General features: G+C 36.2%; 1 protein-coding gene across 8 annotated transcripts in view; it reads left to right on the plus strand.

Annotated features, from left to right (window-relative positions):
* The window catches only part of ZNF407 (zinc finger protein 407), a 432,266-nt gene that overhangs the window by 267,977 nt on the left and 144,301 nt on the right, over positions 1-19,988 (plus strand). For all 8 annotated transcript variants that reach the window (XM_079109133.1, XM_079109139.1, XM_079109136.1 and 5 more), the window contains 2 exons: positions 944-1,027; positions 11,608-11,728. In XM_079109133.1, the coding sequence (XP_078965259.1) occupies positions 944-1,027; positions 11,608-11,728 (205 nt within the window). The remainder of the gene's footprint in view (positions 1-943; positions 1,028-11,607; positions 11,729-19,988) is intronic.

Raw genomic sequence — 19,988 nt, forward strand, 5'->3', positions numbered from 1 at the left:
AATTTCACTGAATCTCTCCAAGGTTAGCATTTTTATTCCGTTTTGCCCTTCTTTGTGAGTCTTGTGGGATGAACTGCCTAGCTGGCCAGACGTTACTGCCTAAATAAGCAACAGAAGAAAGATATATTGTATTTATAAACTGTAGGGCAAGATATTAGCTTGTGTAAAAAATGCTTAAAAAAATGAGCATTTTTACCACTTTTAACATTACTACATCTGCCAAATCTGTCTTTAATTGTTGCAGAGGTTTCAAGTCCAAAGCTATCATTAAAGATGAATAGTATGAATTTTTATAGTATTTCTTTAGCAATCCCTAGACTTCCTTTTTTGTGTCATGAAAGTTTGAGAAGCATAAAAAGCATTGAATTGCTATTGGTACTGAGTAATGTAGATTTCATTGTTGCTCAGGATCTTCAGTATGTTCAGGGAAACCATTTAATTCATATTATTAAGTAGGAAGTGATTAAAGAAGACCCAAATAGAATCTGTAAAAACAATTCAGTATTCTTAAGTTGTTAGAAAATTCAATATGTTTTATTTAAGCAGAATCGTATATACTGTATATTAACTATTCCAAGCAATCTTTACTTAGCCCAGAAAGGCCAGATGTATGGGAATTGTAAAAAATCAGGATATGCATAAAAACTGTTCAAGTGCATAAAGCAGCCCCATCTGGAAGACATCTACCAGAAATGAAGTTGTACAAAACCATTCCATTGATAATAAAGCTAATTTTTATGGGTCTGACAAGTATGTAATTATGTTCAGTGGTGCTTTTCAGATTTTATCACAGTCAATAAACCGCAGTGGTAATTTCATTCCCATTTGACATATTTACATGGAAACATTTGATTGGAGGAATTAGTAACCCTGAAAGCCTTGATAGATATGTTTTAATGATCTGTGACCTCCGCAGTCCCTCATCTGTTTATTGTTGCAACAGGCGAGAAGTCGTTTCTGTGTGACCTCTGCGGCTTTGCCGGTGGGACCAGACACGCCCTCACCAAGCACCGCCGGCAGCACACAGGTCAGTACCCAGTCTGCAGAGAGAGAGAGCACTGTGTCCGATATCCCAGCCACCATTCTTGACCTCATCAGTTTCTTTTGTTTAATTTCTGTAAAATCTGTGTATTTGAGGACCTATAAAAAATTCTGTTTAAATATTGTAAGATTTTAAATTATCTACTTATCTATATTTAAAAAGTTGATGTGTTACATATTTCAGCTATCAGATATCCTCAGTAAATTCATATTAAATAGGAGAAGGAAAAAAATAAAAAATAAAAAAAAATCCCAGCAGTCTGGCTCCCCAAGCCCAGATGTATGAGGCTATCTTCTCTGACAGCAAGATGCTACATGAGCCTCCTGGGTGGGACCTGGGGAGCCTGTGTTGGTGGTTCTCCATCCTCTCCCCCAGCTCACACCCCCTACCCACCTGCCTACTTATATATGTGTCTGCCCCGTTCCCTTCTGCCTCTCTGCCTGCCTGCCTGCCTACCCTCCTATTGGTCAGTCTGTCCGTGAGTTAATGTGATTGAAGTTATCCTTGATATTGATTATTAATGGGAACAAAGGAACAACATAAGAGATAATCATGGTCATTGAAGGTAATCTCCCCCTCCTCCGATAATGTACATTCTTGGTGATTGAACAAAATAAAATAGATTCCTTGACTATGAACACTTACAAATGAGAAGTGTTAAATGTTTCTCAAATTTGTTTCCTACTTTGTGTAATTAAATGGGTTTTATAAGTAATTATTTTCATAATTATAAATTAAGACATTTGGTAACACAGTGATAACTAAGTGTTGTACTTTTCTTTTTGTACATGAGAATGGTTGAGTTTGGCAGTCACACTCTGAATGGCATGAAATTAAAGTGTGTAAAATGTGTTATTTATGGTACATATGATTCTGGAAATGCTGTGTTGAATGGGTATAGGCAGCTTTAGTGCCCAGGACAGTATTTGTAGGAACAGTGAAAATGAATGCCCATCACTGCTTTTAGATCTTGCACATTTTTGATTCAAATTTCTATGTGGAATAAGAACTGTTGTGTCAAAGGGAAATTTCCAGCTTCTAGCATAATGTTGGAAACATAGATGTACTTTAAACGCATAAAATTTCATTGTAAGTTTCCAGGAGCCACCTGTGCATGCATTATTTTAACTCCCTGACTTAAGGATTTGGTGTGAGATGCCAGGAGATGCCCAACTGACGGCAGTTGTCCTTGACCACTGCCGTGGAGTAGGTGGAAATGTGTGCAGAAGTAGTGTGCTCATTAGGATTTCTACTCACAATGTTTTTAGTTTACTGGTACTCAAAGTATTATGATTTAAATGTCCCGTATTTCTCCCTGTTTGCTCTGCTATGGCCCCAGGGGACAGCAGACTCCCACTCTCCACCTCTGCCGCTGGGTATTGTCCCTCTCTGCCCCACAGTGCAGACAGCAGTGCTGTGATCATAGGCCTTCTAGCTGATGGATCGATCAAGAAACCTGCATTGAGCCAGCACAACTTTATATTTTATGTCAGGTCCAGAGGCTCCTTATTACTTTGCTATTAACTTTATACCATATAGGACAATGTCTCACAGACAGAGGTATCTGTCTTTTTGGCATTTATCTGCCTCTCTGGCACAAATCAAACATGATTCTTTAATACCAAAGTCAGTTCTTCAGACTGTTGGTGTCAACAAACAGCCCCGTACAACTCAGTCTAGGCACTTAGCTTTTATGCTGGATTTAAAATGTTCCGGCAACATACAACTTTTTATTCCCCAAGGCTACGCTTAAATGGTGCTTTGAAATCTGTATTTCTCTGATATGTCCCACTTTGACGTGGTTTACTTTTTTACCACAAAGTACCCACGCAAATTACAATCAACTTGGAAAGGGATAGGTATCCAAAGTGTTCCAAATGGCGTAAATAATTCCCTACTGCAATACAGACTGTCTAGGGGGCTGACACAAACATCTTCCATTCTGAGATTTACTTTTATCACCTGTCAGAGACCCTTGATTCAAGGGCACAGAAGCCAGTCCTCACAAGCAGTTGAAGAGTCCTGGCCAGCTTAATAACCCAGCCCACCCAAAGGAATGCTAAGTGTGATTTCCTGGAGACATGGCAGCCAGTCTGACAGATGGTTGACACACAAAAGGACACCATACTGTGGTGAGGAGCTATTCTGAAGTCCCTGCTCTTTCTTGTACTTTTCTATCAGGATACTGATAGAAAGGGGCAAAGTACTCCTAGGTGGTTACATTAGCTGAGATTATATGTAAAGCAATACAGTGTTGTAAGCAGTGAAGTTCTGTTGTCTTATGTAAAGGAAAATAAGAAGGTGGGAAACTCATTCTACTTTTTTGATAAGGCTGTCTCCCAGTAGCCCTTTTGCCTTGCAGACAATGTTATTTGAGTTGTTGATATGTTACTCAGGTGTATTCATCTCTCTGGCTTTGGAATGGCAAGAAATTCAGAAGCACTTTTTCTAGTCAGTCCTTCATTGGAAACTCTTTCTTAGCACAATTATGTACCTACCTCTTCATACACTATTACTTATTTCAAATAGTTAACAAATACTTAGCAAAGTGAAGTGCTTATTTCAAATGTGTAAGATTTTCTTTAAAACTTTTCGAGTCTTGAAGTTGGGTGTACATTTTGATTGTGTATTGAGACTAACAAACAAGAAACTCCTGTGTTTCTGCAGTGTTTGTTTTTTTCCTGAAGAAATCACCCTACTCAATTGCATGTCAGAGAAAAAAGTATTGAATGTGTAGCAAAATACTGTACAGATATAATTAACTGTAGTTTGTTAAAGTTGAAGTGGGATTCTTACCCTGTCGAGAGGTCAGATAGTGTGAGCCTTCCTCAGCATAGTATTTTGGATAACATAATGCTTTTGTTGCATTCTGTTTTCCCTGCCAGCCTGTGTATAATTTAAAATATTTCAGTATCACACAATTTAACCTATGATGGTGTCAAGGTAAATATGATGTGACAATTTGTAGTTTACAACAATATAATGCTAGCAAATATGAACCTCAAATTATTTGAATTATAAAGAAGGACAGTGACATTCTTCTACAAATGTGTTGCTTTTAAATTTAAATTGTATCACATAAAACTGCCATGAATGTTCATCTGAAATAAGCCACATTAAACACATTTTTTAAAAAGAGATTATTCAACTCCCAACCTAAGAAAATTAAGTTTGAAGATCCTAGATCTTTCATCTGCACCACTGACATAGTCAGTAGAGTCCATAATGTCACTCTTTTGCAATCTTCAGATACCTTTCAAATTCAGATATACCTCTGGATAGAACAAAGATGTTTGCCAAGGGTGGTATGGTGAACAAGATGGCAGTGAATTATGATGCCAAAACTTTTATAGATGTTTAGATGGAATGGAGGCATCAGAATATGTTTGTGAATTTGCATAATTAAAATTCTATGAATTGCTTGACTACTTAGAGTCATTTTATTAACAGTAGAAGTTTTTTTATTAAGTTGAAGTCTTATCATACAGCTATCATAATTATAATAATATTTTATTGGCATGAAAGTGGACAGATAAATCAATGGAGCAGAAAGGAATTCAGAAATATACCTGTGCTTATATTTGTCAAATATTTTCAAACAAAGTATCATATTCAGAGTTAAATCCAGGAAAAAATGTTTAAAACTCCTACTGTAGAAACCTCGTAACACTCCTGTGAGAAATTTACGACCTAAATAGAGAGCTGTTCCATGTTCATGTTTCAGAAGATTCGATATTGTTAAGATCAAGATTTCAATTCCTTTCACACGGATGTATGCAAATCCCATAATTTTATTTTCTTTAGAGGAAATGATAGATTTAAAATTTTGTATAGAAATTCAAAAGTCTGAAAATAGTCAAATAAGACTGAGAAAGAACACAATTTTTTATTTAAAATAGGTGACATGGACTTCTTATAATGTTATAAGTACAACTTAGTCTTTTATCACTTGGTATTGGAACAGATATCCATAGGCAGTGGATGATCAGAAAAAGTAATCTTTGAGCCATACTCCATAACATCTATAGAAATTTAAAGAAGTATAAAATCTAGATGAAATCATAGGAAATACCTTCATTTTGGATTACCAAAGATTTCTTTGTTTTGACAGCAATAGCTGATTCATAAAACAAAAATCTTGAAAAATTGTATATTGAAAACTTTATAAAGCAGTAATTAATGTTCTTGAAAAAAGCAGTGAGAAAACTGGGGATATTGCTCAGTAGTAGAGTGTTCACCTATATATGTGAGGTACTGGGTTTCACCCCCGAACTGCAAAAATAATGCTAAGGAAGCAAGAACAAAGGAGAGGAGGAGGGAAGCAAGGACTGACCAACCAACTGGCCGGGAAGAGAAGGGAAAGACAAATTCACAGACGGGGAGAAAATGTGTGCAGATCACATGGTGTATAAAGGATTATAGAACCCTCAGACATGATTCTCAAGAAAATAATAAATTAAAAAGATAAAGATTTCAGCATATCATTCACCAAAGAGTATGACAGTGTGGTCAGTAAGCACATGGAAAGAGCCTCACCACCCATAGAGAAGTGCCACAGGGAACTGCTGAGCACACCAGATGCTGGTGAAGATCTGAGCAGCTGGCCTCTCCAGATCTAGGTGAATCTAGGTGCTTCAGCCTCTTTGGAAAATAGTTTGGCAGTTTCTCACAAAGTTAAAGATATGTCTGCCTTATTCCCCAGCCATCCCACTTTTGGGAACTCATCTAAAACAACAGGAAATATGTGTACATATGGTGACTTACATAAGAAGATTTTTAGCAGGCTTATTTATTGTAACCAAAGTTACAATGACTCAGATACCCTTCAGTGGACAAATGGATAAGCAGACCGTGGTGTATCCATACAATGAAGGTATCCAACAAGGACAAGAAATGAAGTACGTATGCCCTCAGCAGTGTAGGTGAGCCACAAGATCCCTGTGCTGAGAGAAAGGCCTGACAAGAGAAGGTACATACTGTGTGTTTGCATGTACATAAATTCCCAGAAAATGCTAACTAATATATAGTGACAAAGCAGATGAGTGGTGGCTTGGGGAAGGGTGAGCAGGAGGCAGCTACTGGAGTCCTTGGGGGTACTGCTTGTCTTTGGTCATTATCTTGATTGTCGTAGTAGTTTCATCAGTGTGCACTATGAATATGGAAATATTTTATGTATCATTTATATCTCATTGGCACAGTTTGTAATACTTTGTTCTTTCTGGGTCAGTCTAGACAGATACATGTCAAGTTAGTGAAATAATTAATATGTGGTTTTTTTTGTGAACTGAAGTTTGATATTGATATGACATTAAGTTACTATTCCTTGTACTTAGTGAACAAATTCAGTTCTTAGGAGGAATGTAGCATATTCAGGTATGAGTATACATGGCTGTTCTTGTGTTTCCATGTCATAGAGGTTGACCTGTTTTCCTTCAGCTTTACACAAAATGAACATCATGTCCCTCAAAGCAAGATCTTCCATCATCACGAGAGTCAGGTCTTGTGTGTCGCTAGTGGTGTTGTCCACAGCAGTTCAGACTGCTTGACTAGGAGTTTAGAGACTAAGAGCAAAGATACATTAAGACCTGGGGTAATTGCTCGATGGGGCTGCTACGGGTGGCATTGCTTTAAGGACAAATGGTGAAAAGACACAAAAATTGTTTTTAACTCAAAGATGTTTTTTACTTATCAGTTCATCAGTATGCTTTTTGTATTGTGGTTTTTGTTTTCTTTTCTTTTTTTTTTTTTTTGATACTGGAAATTGAACCCAGGAGCACTTAACCACTGAGCCATATCTCTAGGCCCCCTTTTTAATTATAGTTTTTTTTTAAATTTGTTCTAATTAGTTATACATAATGTAAAATCACGTTGGTTGTATAATCATACATGAACATGGATAGTAACGTCCTATTCATTCTACTGTCTTTCCTATTCCCATACCCCCTCCCTTCCTTTCATTCCCTTTTGTCTCATCCAAAGTACTGTTGTACTTCCCTAACCTTCCCCTAATTGTGAATTAGCATCTGCATATCAGAAGACATTTGGCCTTTGGTGTTTTGGGATTGGCTTATTTCACTTAGCATGATGTTCTCCAGTTCCATCCATTTACTGGCAAATGCCACAATTTTGTTCTCCTTTATGGCAGAGTAATATTCCATTGCATATGTATACCACAGTTTCTTTATCTATTCATCTGTTGAAGGATACGTAGGTTGGCTCCATAGTTTAGCTATTGTGAATTGAGCTGCTATAAACATTGATGTGGCTGCTTCACTGTAGTATGCTGATTTTAAGTACTTTGGGTATAAACCCAGCAGTGGGATAACTGGACCAAATGGTGGTTCTATTCCAAGTTTTCTGAGGAATCTCCACATTGCTTTCAAGAGTGGTTGCACCAATCTGCAGTCCTACCAGCAATGTATTAGTGCACCATTTTCCCCACATTCTCACCAACACTTATTGTCGCTTGTGTTCTTGATAATTGCCTTTCTGACTGGAGTGAGATGAAGTATGAGGGTAGTTTTAATTTGCATTTCTCTAATTGCTAGAGATGTTGAACATTTTTACATATATTGTTGATCAATCATATTACTACTTCATATTTGTTGATCAATCATATTACTACTTCTGTGAAGTGTCTGTGTATTTCCTTAGCCCATGTATTGATTTGGTAATTTGTTTTTTTGGTGTTAAGCTTTTTGAGTTCTTTGTATATCCTGGAGATTAATGCTCTTTGAGGTGCAAGTAGCAAAGATTTCCTCCCATTCTGTAGGCTCTCTCTTCATGTTCTTGATTGTTTCCTTTGCTGTGAAGAAGCTTTTTAGTTTGATTCCATCCCATTTATTTATTCTCGATTTTACTTCTTGTGCTTTAGGAGTCTTGTTAAGGAGGTCGGGTCCTAAACCAACACGATGTAGATTTGGTCCTACTTTTTCTTCTATTAGGTGCTGGGATCTCTGTTCTAATGCCTAATTCCTCTATCCATTTTGAGTTGAATTTTGTGTAGGGTGAGAGAGAGAGGTTTAGTTTCATTTTGCTGCATATGAATTTCCACTTTTCCCAGTACCACTTGTTGAAGAGGCTATCTTTCCTCCAATGTATGTTTTTGGCACCTTTGTGTAGAATGAGATAGCTGTATTTATGTGGGTTTATCTCTGTGTCCTCTACTTTGTGCCATTGGTCTATGTATCTGTGTGTTTTGCTGCCATTACCATGCCATTTTTTTTTTAAATTATTATTATAGCCTGTAGTATAATTTAAGGTCTGGTATTGTGTTGCCTCTTGCTTCACTTTTTTCCGAATGAATTTCATGATTGCTTTTTCTATTTCTATGAAGAATGTCATGGGTATTTTAACAGGAATTACATTAAATCTGTGTAGCACTTCTGGTAGTGTGGCCGTTTTGACAGTGTTAATTCTGCCTGTCCACAAATGTGGGAGATCTTTCCATCTTCTGAGGTCTTCTTCAATTTCTTTTTTTAGTGTTCTATAGTTTTTGTTGTAGGGGTCTCTCACCTCTTTTGTTAGATTGATTGCCAGATATTTTATTTTTTTGTGCTCCAGTCCCTTTTTATTTTTTATTTTTAGACAGGGTCTTGCTATGTTGCTTAGTGCCTCACTAAGTTGTTGAGGCTGGCCTTGATCTTGTGATCCTCCTGCTTCGGCCTCCCAAGCTACTGGGATTACAGGAGTGCAACGCTGCACCAAGCTCGCATGCTCGCCTGCCTGCCTGCCCGCCTGCTCTCCCTCCCTTCCTCCCTCCCTCCCTTCCTTCATTTATTCATTCCTATAAGAATATGTCAAACAGAAATATTTCCTTACAGGATCTATTAAGTGATATATTTGTGTCATGTTCTTTTACTGTGCAAACCTGTTAATTTTTCCTGTGTGTTAACTGTGTGTCTGTTTACTGGTACTGAGCTCTTGACGAGAGCCACTGTGTGCCCCTTCCTGTTCTGTGAGAGTCCATGCACTTAGCGGTACTTTCATAGTAACAAGGGCATCTGGTCACTGCACACACTCTGCTAAGTGTGCTCTTTCTATATTTTTCTCCGCCTGAGTCCTCACAGTCTCCTGAGTTTCGGTGGTATTACCATTCTGATCTTTCTGCAGAGGTCTGACAGGTAGCGTGTGAGATAGGACAAAGCCAGGTTGAAGACGAAGTCTGTCTGGCTCCATCCAGCCATGCCGCCGTGCTGCCTTAGAGCGTGCCATCAAGCAGGTGAACCTAGTGTGTGTGGCTAAGTGAAATGGTCCCCTGTCGTGGTAAGGCCATAGTAAAGAAGCAGAGCATGTAGGGTGACGTTCTAAGCTTTGTCATTTTAGGGACAGATATAGCTCTGATGACAGGCAAAGTGATGTAATTTTATGCCAAGATCCTCATCCTTCATTTCCTGAATAAATCAGTATACTTACAGAGCTACCACAACAACCTGGAAAAAAGAGAGGTAACAAGCAGAATTATTGAGATCTGTAAGTTTAATCCAAGATATATGTGAAATTTGCCAGGAAGAACATCTATTTGGAAGAATATTACTACATGTGAATTTTGGGCAGGGGAAATAGGGACCTGACTCTTTCTGTAGATCGTCACTGTCCAGTAGGAGTGTAAAGTGAACTACACGTGTATAATTTTGTTTCCTGGTGGCCATATTAAGAAAAAGTAAAAGTAACAGGTAAAATTGTATTTCCATACTTAACCAAATATATCCAAATTATTATTTCCATATGAACTCGTTGTAACATAACCAGCAGTATTTTGTTATTTTGGAATAAAAATTTTAAAATTGGGCCAGGTGCAGTGACGCATGCTTGTATTTCCAGGGGTTCCTCTGACTGAGGCAGGAGGGTTGCGAGTTCAAAGCCAGACTCTGTAACTTATCAAGGCCCTAAGCAGCTCAGCAAGACCCTGTCTCAAAATAAAATATAAAAGGGCCTGGGGAGGTGGCTCAGTGGTTGAGCGCCCCTGGGTTCAATCCCCAGTAGCAAAAAGAAAAAAATAAATGCAAATGGAAATTTGGTATATTTGGTACACATCTAGCATTTCTCAATTCGAAAGGTAAATTTTCACCTGCAGTATATGATCTGTATTTAGATTTGATAAAAAAAGCACTTCAAAAAGTAAATTCATATTCCCAGACTATTCGAGCATATTTTGAACACTTTTCAAGGCTGAATAAAGAAATATTTTCAAAATTTAAATTACATTAATTAAAATTAAATAACTTTGTTTCTGGTGCTTACTCTCAATGTTACTAATAGAGTGAAAAGCAAGTGAATCTGGGTGATTCCCAGTGGGTGTGGTGAGGAGAGCAGGCGGGAAGGACAGATGGTCCAGTGAACACAGCACTGGCTCCTCACCGCTGCGTCTGCCTTCTTGGTACGGTGGTTCTGACTGTGTCTGCCTAGAGTTGGTGTGTTTGAGTTGGTGTGAAATAGTGTTTACAGTATTTTAAATGTTTCTTTGAGACTTCTGTACCTTTACTCAACTTCAGGAACTGTAATTTCTTTTACTTCTAAGACTTTTAAAATAGTGTCCATTTATAGCCTGATTTTATTTATTTTTATCTATATTTAATGCTAAGAATTTAATAGATTTTACATTCTATATTCAGAGCATATCTACATTGTGTTCTTTTCTGTGGTTTTAACCTCGCTGAGATTTTTATAATTGCCTTAATGTAACAATTTGTTAAATCATTCTTTTAAGTTTTTTATTATTTTTTAATTCATTGTACACAAGTGGGGTACAACTTTCATTTCTCTGTACATAGAGTAGAGTCACACTGTATAATCATACATATACATAGGATAATAATGTTTGTCTCATTCTCTTTCCTTCCAACTGCCCCCTCCCCACTCCTCATTTCCCTCTACACAATTCATCCTTCCTCCATTCTTCCCTTACCCCCTCCCTACCCTGTCATGTGTCATCATCCACTTATCAGAGAAAACATTTGGCCTTTGGTTCTTTGGGACTGGCTTTCACTTAGCATGTTGTTCTTCAACTCCATCCATTTACCTGCAAATGCCATAATTTTATTCTCTTTAAAGCTGAATAATATTCCATTGTATGTATATACAAGAGTTTCTCTATCCATTCATCTATTGAAGGGCATCGAGGTTGTTTCCACAATCTAGCTATTATGAATTGAGCCGCTCTAAACATTGATAATGGCTATGTCAAACTGTAGTAAGCTGATTTTAAGTCCTTTGGGTATAGGCCAAGGAGTGGGATAGCTGGGTCAAATGGTGGCTTTATTCCAAGTTTCATTCTTGACGTGGTTCTGCTATACCGATAATTTAGATTCCTATTGTATAAGTTATACTTTATATATTATATTCTTTGCTTATATTCTAATATAGAAACAAAAATCAATGGTATCTCCTAACTTTCTCATTCTGACAGTAAATGTTCAAATATCCTGAATGTGTGGAATCTATTGAATGATATTCTTAAACATTTTATGGAAGCAAGTTTTTTTTAATATCATCAATACCAGGCTTAGTAGCTACTAATATTCACTTGTTATTGTTCATGTACAACATTTCTTTATATATTCTAGGAGAAAAACCTTTCAAATGTGACGAGTGTAACTTTGCCTCCACAACGCAGTCCCATTTGACTCGGCATAAGCGTGTGCACACTGGAGAGAAGCCCTACAGGTGCCCCTGGTGTGACTACAGGTAATGAGGCCACATGGGCCCCTGTGACAATTGGATCCTGTTGAATAAATCAATAAATGCCTTAGTTTTTCTAATCAACACGAATTAGCATACTGTAAAACACAATGCATATTCCATTAGGAGTTTATTATAGCACCTAATTTTTGTGACTTTTCAAATACAGACTTTTTTTAGATCAGTTTTAGGTTCATAGTAAAATTGAGACAGTGGTACAGAGATTTCTCAAATATCTTCTTCCCTACATATGAGAGACTCCCTCATCATCTGTGTCCCCTCCAGAGTAGTCCACTTCTTATAATTGATGGACCTTCATTGACACTCCTCATCATCCAAAGCCCATAGATTTTAGTCAGTTTCACTCCTCATGTTGTGCATACTGTGGGTTTGGACAAATTTATAATGACATGTATCTACCATTATAGTATCATGCAGTATTCTAGTACCTTTTCAAAACATAAAGTTATTTTCTATTTTTGTAATCTTAATACTTCATTTTCAGACAGTCCTCTGTTACACCTTAGTTTCTGGTTTTCTTGCTCATTCCTTTATTTGATATGTGTATGGCATCTCATCTGTCAGCAGAGCACTTATTGAGACATGGAAGATGACGTAAGAAATTTTTTCTTCCTTTAAGGATATCACAACATAATAAGTGACTTAATTTTCACAAGTAATTATAATGCATATTCAAATGGGTAAGAGAGGACAGGAGAGAACATGCAGAAAGACCATATTGAACCCAAATGAAATCCTGACAGAGCTGAGAGCATCTTTGCTATGGCATGAAAGGTGACAGAATTTCAAGTACAGGATGTATGTTCTGAGATGAGTAGTTGATGGCACATGTAGCATTTTATGCTGCAGGCATCTTGGAGTTCTTGGATGCTCAGTTCACATGCTGGGTTCTGGGGCAGCTGAATTGTATCAGCCACACCACAGAAGTATTGAGTGATAGCAGTAAAGTACTGGTGCAGAGAAGTATTAGTTGCATTCAGGTGGTGCTGAACCATGTGGCTTAACCATATGTGAGGCACACGCTGAGAGACCTGGTGGAAAGCACCATGGGGCGTGCAGCTTGCAGCCAGGCCACACAGCTCCTGGAGCCCGCAGGTGAGCTGGGACACCATGCTCTTGGCAGGCAGTTGAATGATACCTTCTTTACCCTTGAACTAAAGACCTCCACTGTCACTACCACATGTATCGACAAGAAGACATTGAGGGTGTATCTTTAAATTCAGCCACTTCTGTTGAATATTTGAATATATAGGTTGAACATCAAGCCTTCTTTAAAAAGTAGATTTTTGTATTCCTGTGACTATAGCTTGTACATTCAGCAAATATATTGCCATAATTTCCATCATCAGCCATATTATTGCATTAAGTTTTATGTGAAAGGTCATAGAATAGTACAGAGATATTACAGATATATTTCATTCATTAATTATTTATTCATTCAACATTTTATGGTTTCTGGTTTTGTGTAATACTAGATTGGTAATTCTTATAAATTTGGGAAAATGGCGATCTCATTAGAGGTTCTAGGGTACTGACAATAGAAATTCTGAGGTGCTGATAGTGTGCTCTATAAAAAAATAAACATTATCAAATGACTTTTTTTTTCTTATTACAGAGAGCATTCTGCAGTTGCCTTCCCTATACAACAAGAAAAGCAATAAGAAAATTATAAAAATTTCCTTTAATTATCACTTAGCTCTTAGGATTATGTGCTTTTAGTCTGTACCCTATGTATAAGATTTTTGTTGTTGTCTTGGGGTGAATTTTTGCTTTCTTGCAGAATAAATTTATTATACTTAACATTATTACTATTTTTCTATGCCATAATCAGTCTTCTATAGAACTATGGTTTTATTTTATTAAATTTAAAAAAATTTAGTTGTAGATGGACACAATGCCTTTATTTTATTTTTTTATTAATTATATGCAGTGCTGAGAGTCCATCCCAGTGCCTCACTGGTAGGCAAGCTCTCTACCACTGAGCTACTACTCTAGCCCCTTGAACTATGGCTTTAAAACTTCTTTTAAAGTAGCCAGAATTACTGATTCAAACATGGTTATGAAAAACCATGTTAAAAACCATGGGGTTAAGAAAACCCCACATACAAAATAAACAAGTGCTATTTACCCTTTAAAAGCAGGTTTAATGGTTAAAATCTGAAGTATTTGATAACATTTACAGCATGAATTCGTTTTTTCAAGCAAACAAGTTTAAAATGGGGCAAGTTAACTGATGATAGTTGCTACAGAATTAACCTGCACATCCAGTTTCCACCTTCACCTTGTGCTAGGTTCACAGCACGAGGGTGTGGTTCGGTGCACAGGGTGTGTGCAGAATCTGGGCTCAGTACACATTTACCGTGGGACCTCGCTCAAACTCTTTTTTTGCGGGGAGGGGACTGGGGATTGAACTCAGGGGTGCTATACTACTGAGCTACATCCCCATCCCTTTTTTATTTAATTTTTTATTTTGAGACAGGGCCTGGCTAAGTTGCTGGCCTAGAACTTGTGCTCCTTTCTTAGCCTCTTGAGTCACTGGGATTACAGGCAGGCACCACTAAACCCAACTTAGTCAAACACTTTAAAATCCTGAGCTACCACATTTTTCATTTGTAAAATACGGATTGTTAGTAGACCAGCCTTCTGGGATCCTTGCGCGCATCAAGCCAGACACACATTGACGTTACCTTGCCAGAGCCTGGTATGTGGTTATGCAGTAAATATTCACCCTTGTTTTTACTGTCCTCTCTGGTGCCTGTTTTAGCCTGGTTACAGGTTCTGCTTCACCTTTCAGTAAGTTAATTTGGAGTTTCGATATCCTGACAGTATTCAATGTGCTTAAGTATCATTTATAAAACAGCCAAAATATGTTTTTACATTTTTCTAATTAGTTAAAAATTTATTAAATCCAAAATCAGTTCTTGTATAATTGCTCAAATACTTTGTTTTCAAATGTCTAATTTGAAAAACTATTCTTTTGCAATATAATTTCAATGCCTGCGTGGCCCCAAGTCACACATAACGAAATCAATATATTAAGTTTTGGGACATGAACAACATTTTCAGGTGTTTACTCTCAAAATGCTCATACCTAAGTTTTTTGTGCATACCCATGGCTTTTTTAGAATGAATTTCTAAAATTTATGATTAAGACTTTTTTTAGTGCTGCTACAAAGATTATTATTTTTTAAAATAAGATCAGTACTGTTCTGGTAGTGTTTTGGTATTTATAAAATGTATTTCCAAGTAATTCAACTTTCCATGGTTTGAAAGAATATTGTACTTTTTTCTAAGTTTGAGGTCATAGTACTGTGCCCTATGCGGATTGTCCCCGACAATGAGCATTACTTCCATGCAATAGTGCGTTTGAGCTGGTTAGACTGCAGTTATATTTTGCCTTTGTCAGACATTGAGTTAAACAGGAGGTGGTGTTCTCTAAGCATTTCGTTGATGTCCTGTGAATTAATACTTAGAACATTTAATAAAGTGATATATCTACTGATCTCCTTTTGAAATACTTATGTCCTTAATAAGAAGGTGATTTCTATTTTTATTTATAACTTGAATAATTTTGAAATTGCTGAAAGTAAATAGCTTGAACCCTTTCTATTCAAAAATTTTTATACTTTTGTGTTTATGTGGTTAAGATTGCTTTTACTGGGGAACAAAAGTCAAGTTAATTCTTTAAGAGCTTGCAAATGCAAGAATTCTTTTTAAGTTAGGGACCATGAACAGAATATAGAAATTAGAAGAGATGCCTTTGTTTTCTTGTTGTTAAGAACAAGGTTTTAAAAAGTGAGCTTGTAGTAAATGCATAGAATAAAAAGGTCCCAATGCTGCCACCTTAAACCAAGGAAATGTGTCTTTTGCCATAGTTTGAGTATTAGTGCCCTAGATGATCACACTGTTCCTGAAAAGATGTGGTCATATTTACCTTATTGGTATCTTTCCATAATACTTGATTACCCAAAATATTGAAATAACTTTTTACCATTTAGATTTTTACTTACTTCATATAGGTAGATTAAAAACTATGCCCATGAGTATTCCTATCTTTTTCATTATTGACCCTTATTTTTCAGGTAAGTTGCCATCACTAGAAACTGAAACAATATTTAAATTTTATTTGAAAATATATTTCTGATTTTATAAGTTGAATATTAGTAGAGAAATACTAGTTGTTGTTATTATTCATGAAAAATGTGAATATAGATTTATTTACAAAAGAATTTTATAATTGGTCTTTTGAACCTGAGGCTATTTTTCAAGTTTGCATTATTAATTTAGGCAATGACATCTCATTCTATTTAGATGTAAACATGTACTCTTTTCCTTAGCTTTTACTGTCTAAAATATAAAAAAATCTAATCCATTACAAATCAGTGTATTCCATCACTACTTTATAACTCTTTCACAATTAATTACCATGCATTATAATTTCAAAGCATAAATTTAGAGTCATAGAACACTGTCCTAACATATTTATGTAGCAAATTCTTTAGATTTGTTTCTACCATACAATGGAAGCAGTCTAACATTTTCTACATCTTATTTTCTTTTATGTGTTGTCACCTCTATATTAATGAGAGAAGAAAACAGGACAACCTTTTTGTATTTTGTAGAAAGTGTCCTTTCTAAGAGCAGGAAATCTGCCATCCCCACAGAATTCGTTAGAATCAAACTGCTGTTTCTTTCATTCATCACATTGGTTTATATATGAAAGTTCACTAAAACAAGTTACATATTGGTTTTACTAAAATGACCAAAATTAGACTTTTTTTCTCCCCTTTTTATGTGAAATCTCTTCCTATTTGATTCTTTGTTTTTTTTTTTTTTTTGTTTGTTTGTTTGTTTGTTTCCTTTAGGACTTATGGAGGAAATACAATGCATACATATTAAGTAACAAACCAATAATAAGCCATGAAAAGTAACACAAAATATTCCTTGCAGTATTAAAAATATTAAGGACAAGTCTATAAAGCATTTTAAATGCCATTCATTAAATTATAGAAAACTGCAGTTTCAAGCCCATCTCTGGAAGTTCTTATTGTTTTCTTTGCTGTGTCTCCTCTTATTCAACATGAGATAGCCTCAGTGTTCCGTAAGTCTAGTTTTGGCTACATTTTTTCCTCAACTTCATAACTGTCTTTATTTTTCTAACCTACATAAGCTTTATGGTTTTTTTAATATTTTTTACTGTTACTTTTTTCACTTTTTTTATTGTTTTTAAATCCACTGGAGCTGAGGGATAAAGTGTACAATTCTCCCCTCAGATTAGGGGTCCACCTCATTGTTTGCTAACCTTGTAGGAAATCTACTCTTGAGTTTTTTTTCCCTTTCTTGCTGGTTCACTTAACTCTCAGCCAGTGTTTTCCATAGAAATCATTGACTCTTTAGTTTTGTTTTTGTTTTTGTTTTGTTTTGTTTTAATCTCAGGAGGTTTTTCTCTTTTGCATGAGGCAAGGCTGAGTGGGTGAAGCAACATCTGACCAGGTGGCTCTCTCTCAGTGCTTCCTTTTGCCCTCTGCCCCAGCAGTCCTTCTGTTCACCTGAACACTCACTTTAGTAGTTCTGTGACCATCTGATTTGGCAAGTTCTTAACACATGTGACTGGAGTAGAGAGAATTTGCTATTTGTTGCCACCATTCGAAATTATGTATGCCCTAGAAAATTGTGATGATATATGCTATTAACTTAGTGGAAATCTTTCTTTCCACTCACTAGAATCATTTTTAGGGAAGTTTTAAGGTACAGTGACCAAAAAATTGTATTAATCATCTTTCTTCTGAAAGTTTGTTTTAATTTCCTTACGTTTTAAATATTATTTTTAATTGTTGATGGACCTTTATTTTTTTATTTAGTTATTTATATGCAGTGCTGAGAAGTGAACCTAGTGCATCACACATGCTAGGCAGGCGATCTACCACTCACTGAGCTACAACCTCAGCCAGCTGTTTTAATTTCTTAAACAGATATGTACATAAATATCTGTTTTAAATATTTCCAGGTCATAGGTAATATAATGCACTTTTATACAATGCTATTATATCAGCGTTATGTGTTTTGTCTTGCATTTGTTTCAGCAGCATCCTGAGTTAGGGACAGTTTTCTCCTTTGGATAATTTCTTCTGAGAGTTTCAGTTTTTCTTTGGCTTCCTTTGCAAGTACATAGGTTGTAGCAGGGGAAGCAATGAATAGAATGAAATTGGATTTGCCCATAAATAGTAACAGTGGAAGAAAACAACATTTTTGTCCTTATAACAGTACACAATACATACCAAGAAAAAGAAGCCAAAAATACATGTACAGAAATGAACAGCACACTCTTTCTTTTTCCACAGAACCTTTCCATCTAGGTAATTTTGAATTTCTTAAAGAATAAAGACACTATATAATACTAATCAAAATGTAAATATCTAATATTGATATTAGACATGATTTACATTTAAAGCTAGTTATTGCCACAGTCTAGTGAGATCAGAACAGACTGAGTCAAAACTACTTTTGTTATTTAGAGTTCCAGTCAATATCATTTCATTATTTCATATCTATCAGTTCTCTCCTTAGAATCTGTTGTAACTGCTAATCTATTCAATGGAATAAAAATAAATGAATAAATAAATGAGCCAGGCTCACAAATAAATCTGAAAACCTAAGAATCCTGTTATTTTCCAGACTTTTCATAAGGTGATGGTGAGTCTAAAAGCTTTCTTCAAATTCTGATGGATCTCCTCTGGAAAACAAACGTGTCCGTTGTGTTGCGTGTGTGTAGGCCTGCTAGTGGGCAGATTGCCGCTTCCTGCTGATCTCCTGCACACAGTTCAGCCAGCCACAGGTAGATGTCAGTATCATCGTGGCTGGTTGTGAAGCCGTGTTTGTTTATTGCTAAGCATAAACAGTGCTTCAAAAACTTCTCCTAACCTGTATCAAAATGGTGCTCTGTGGAGTCATAGTGCCCTTCACATGGAGTAGCTGTTTCTGGTGAGTGTAGGTGGAATTTTTTGCAGAATTCCCTAACAAAATGGATACGTTGTCCCCAGAATTGCATCATCCTTTCAGATTTTCTGTAATGAAGTTCTCTTTTTTCCTACTGTATTTGTACTTTGCAGCAGAAGTTACATTCTCCCTACATAAAAATTTCATATTTTTTCTTTCATTAATGACTTTTATTAATGTATTTTAATTGTTGTATGTGGTTTTTGTATTTTCTATTACTTTTTTTTCTAATACTACTTTCAGACATCTTCTTTCATTCAGATTTTGCTTCCTTGTGCTATAACACAGGAGCACAGTAACTTTCAAACCTTTTTCCATTCAATCAGGCTGTGTACAGATATAACCCATGTCATGCCTGAGGTTAACACTCAAAATTTTAATCTGTGTAAAAAACTGATGTAATAATCATATAGACTTTAGAACAAATAGATTCCATAGCATTAAAAATTATAAATTGGTTTGATGTCTTTAAAACAAAAAGAATCTGAGATACCTTTTTGTATATCAGTACAAGTAAGTTGTTTTGTTTGTTGATGTAACTGAAACAGGCATTGAGATCACAGATTAATTAGAAGAACCATTTTGAACACAAAGTGACCATACATTCCCTCTGCTATATCTCAAAGTAGAATCTAGATAAACATGTTTATTTAACCTGCTGTTGCTGAATCCCAAATCCAGTCATTATAAAAGGACCAAAGCTATCTTTGGGGATGGTCTTTCTACAAGGAATTACTCTGGACAGTCCCTTGAGTGGTAGTTAGATATATCTGTATACATTGTGGCAGGAAAAAAAGGCCTTAGAGATGAAAAAAATAGAAAATATTTTTGGGGCAATAGTCTCTTGCATAATAAGTTATTCCTCAGACACTAGAGCTATTATCACACAACAAAACACTTCCCTGTGTAACTATCTATATCCTCTGGCAGTTAGAAGCTCAAAGCGTGGAGCTTCTTAGACAAACAGCATAATCACCAGGAGGTGCTGACAGCAGTCAGTCCAGTACTGTGCGCATTGCACAGCCAGTGGTTGGGGTCAGCCTCGCCTTGTGTTTGAGAGAAGAATATAACAGAACAGAATAGTTCTGAAGTTCATAAACTTTTGATCAACTTTCATTAATCAGTAAGAATGCAAGGATACTAGTTATTTCATTTTATTTTCAGCTCCTTGGTTTCAGCATATTCTGATACATTGCCATTCCTGGGCCTGACAAAAATAAAGGAAAGGAGGGAGGGAGGGAGGGAGGGA

Source organism: Sciurus vulgaris (assembly GCF_902686455.1).
Source record: "Sciurus vulgaris genome assembly, chromosome: 13".
Classification (NCBI taxonomy): Eukaryota; Metazoa; Chordata; class Mammalia; order Rodentia; family Sciuridae; genus Sciurus; species Sciurus vulgaris.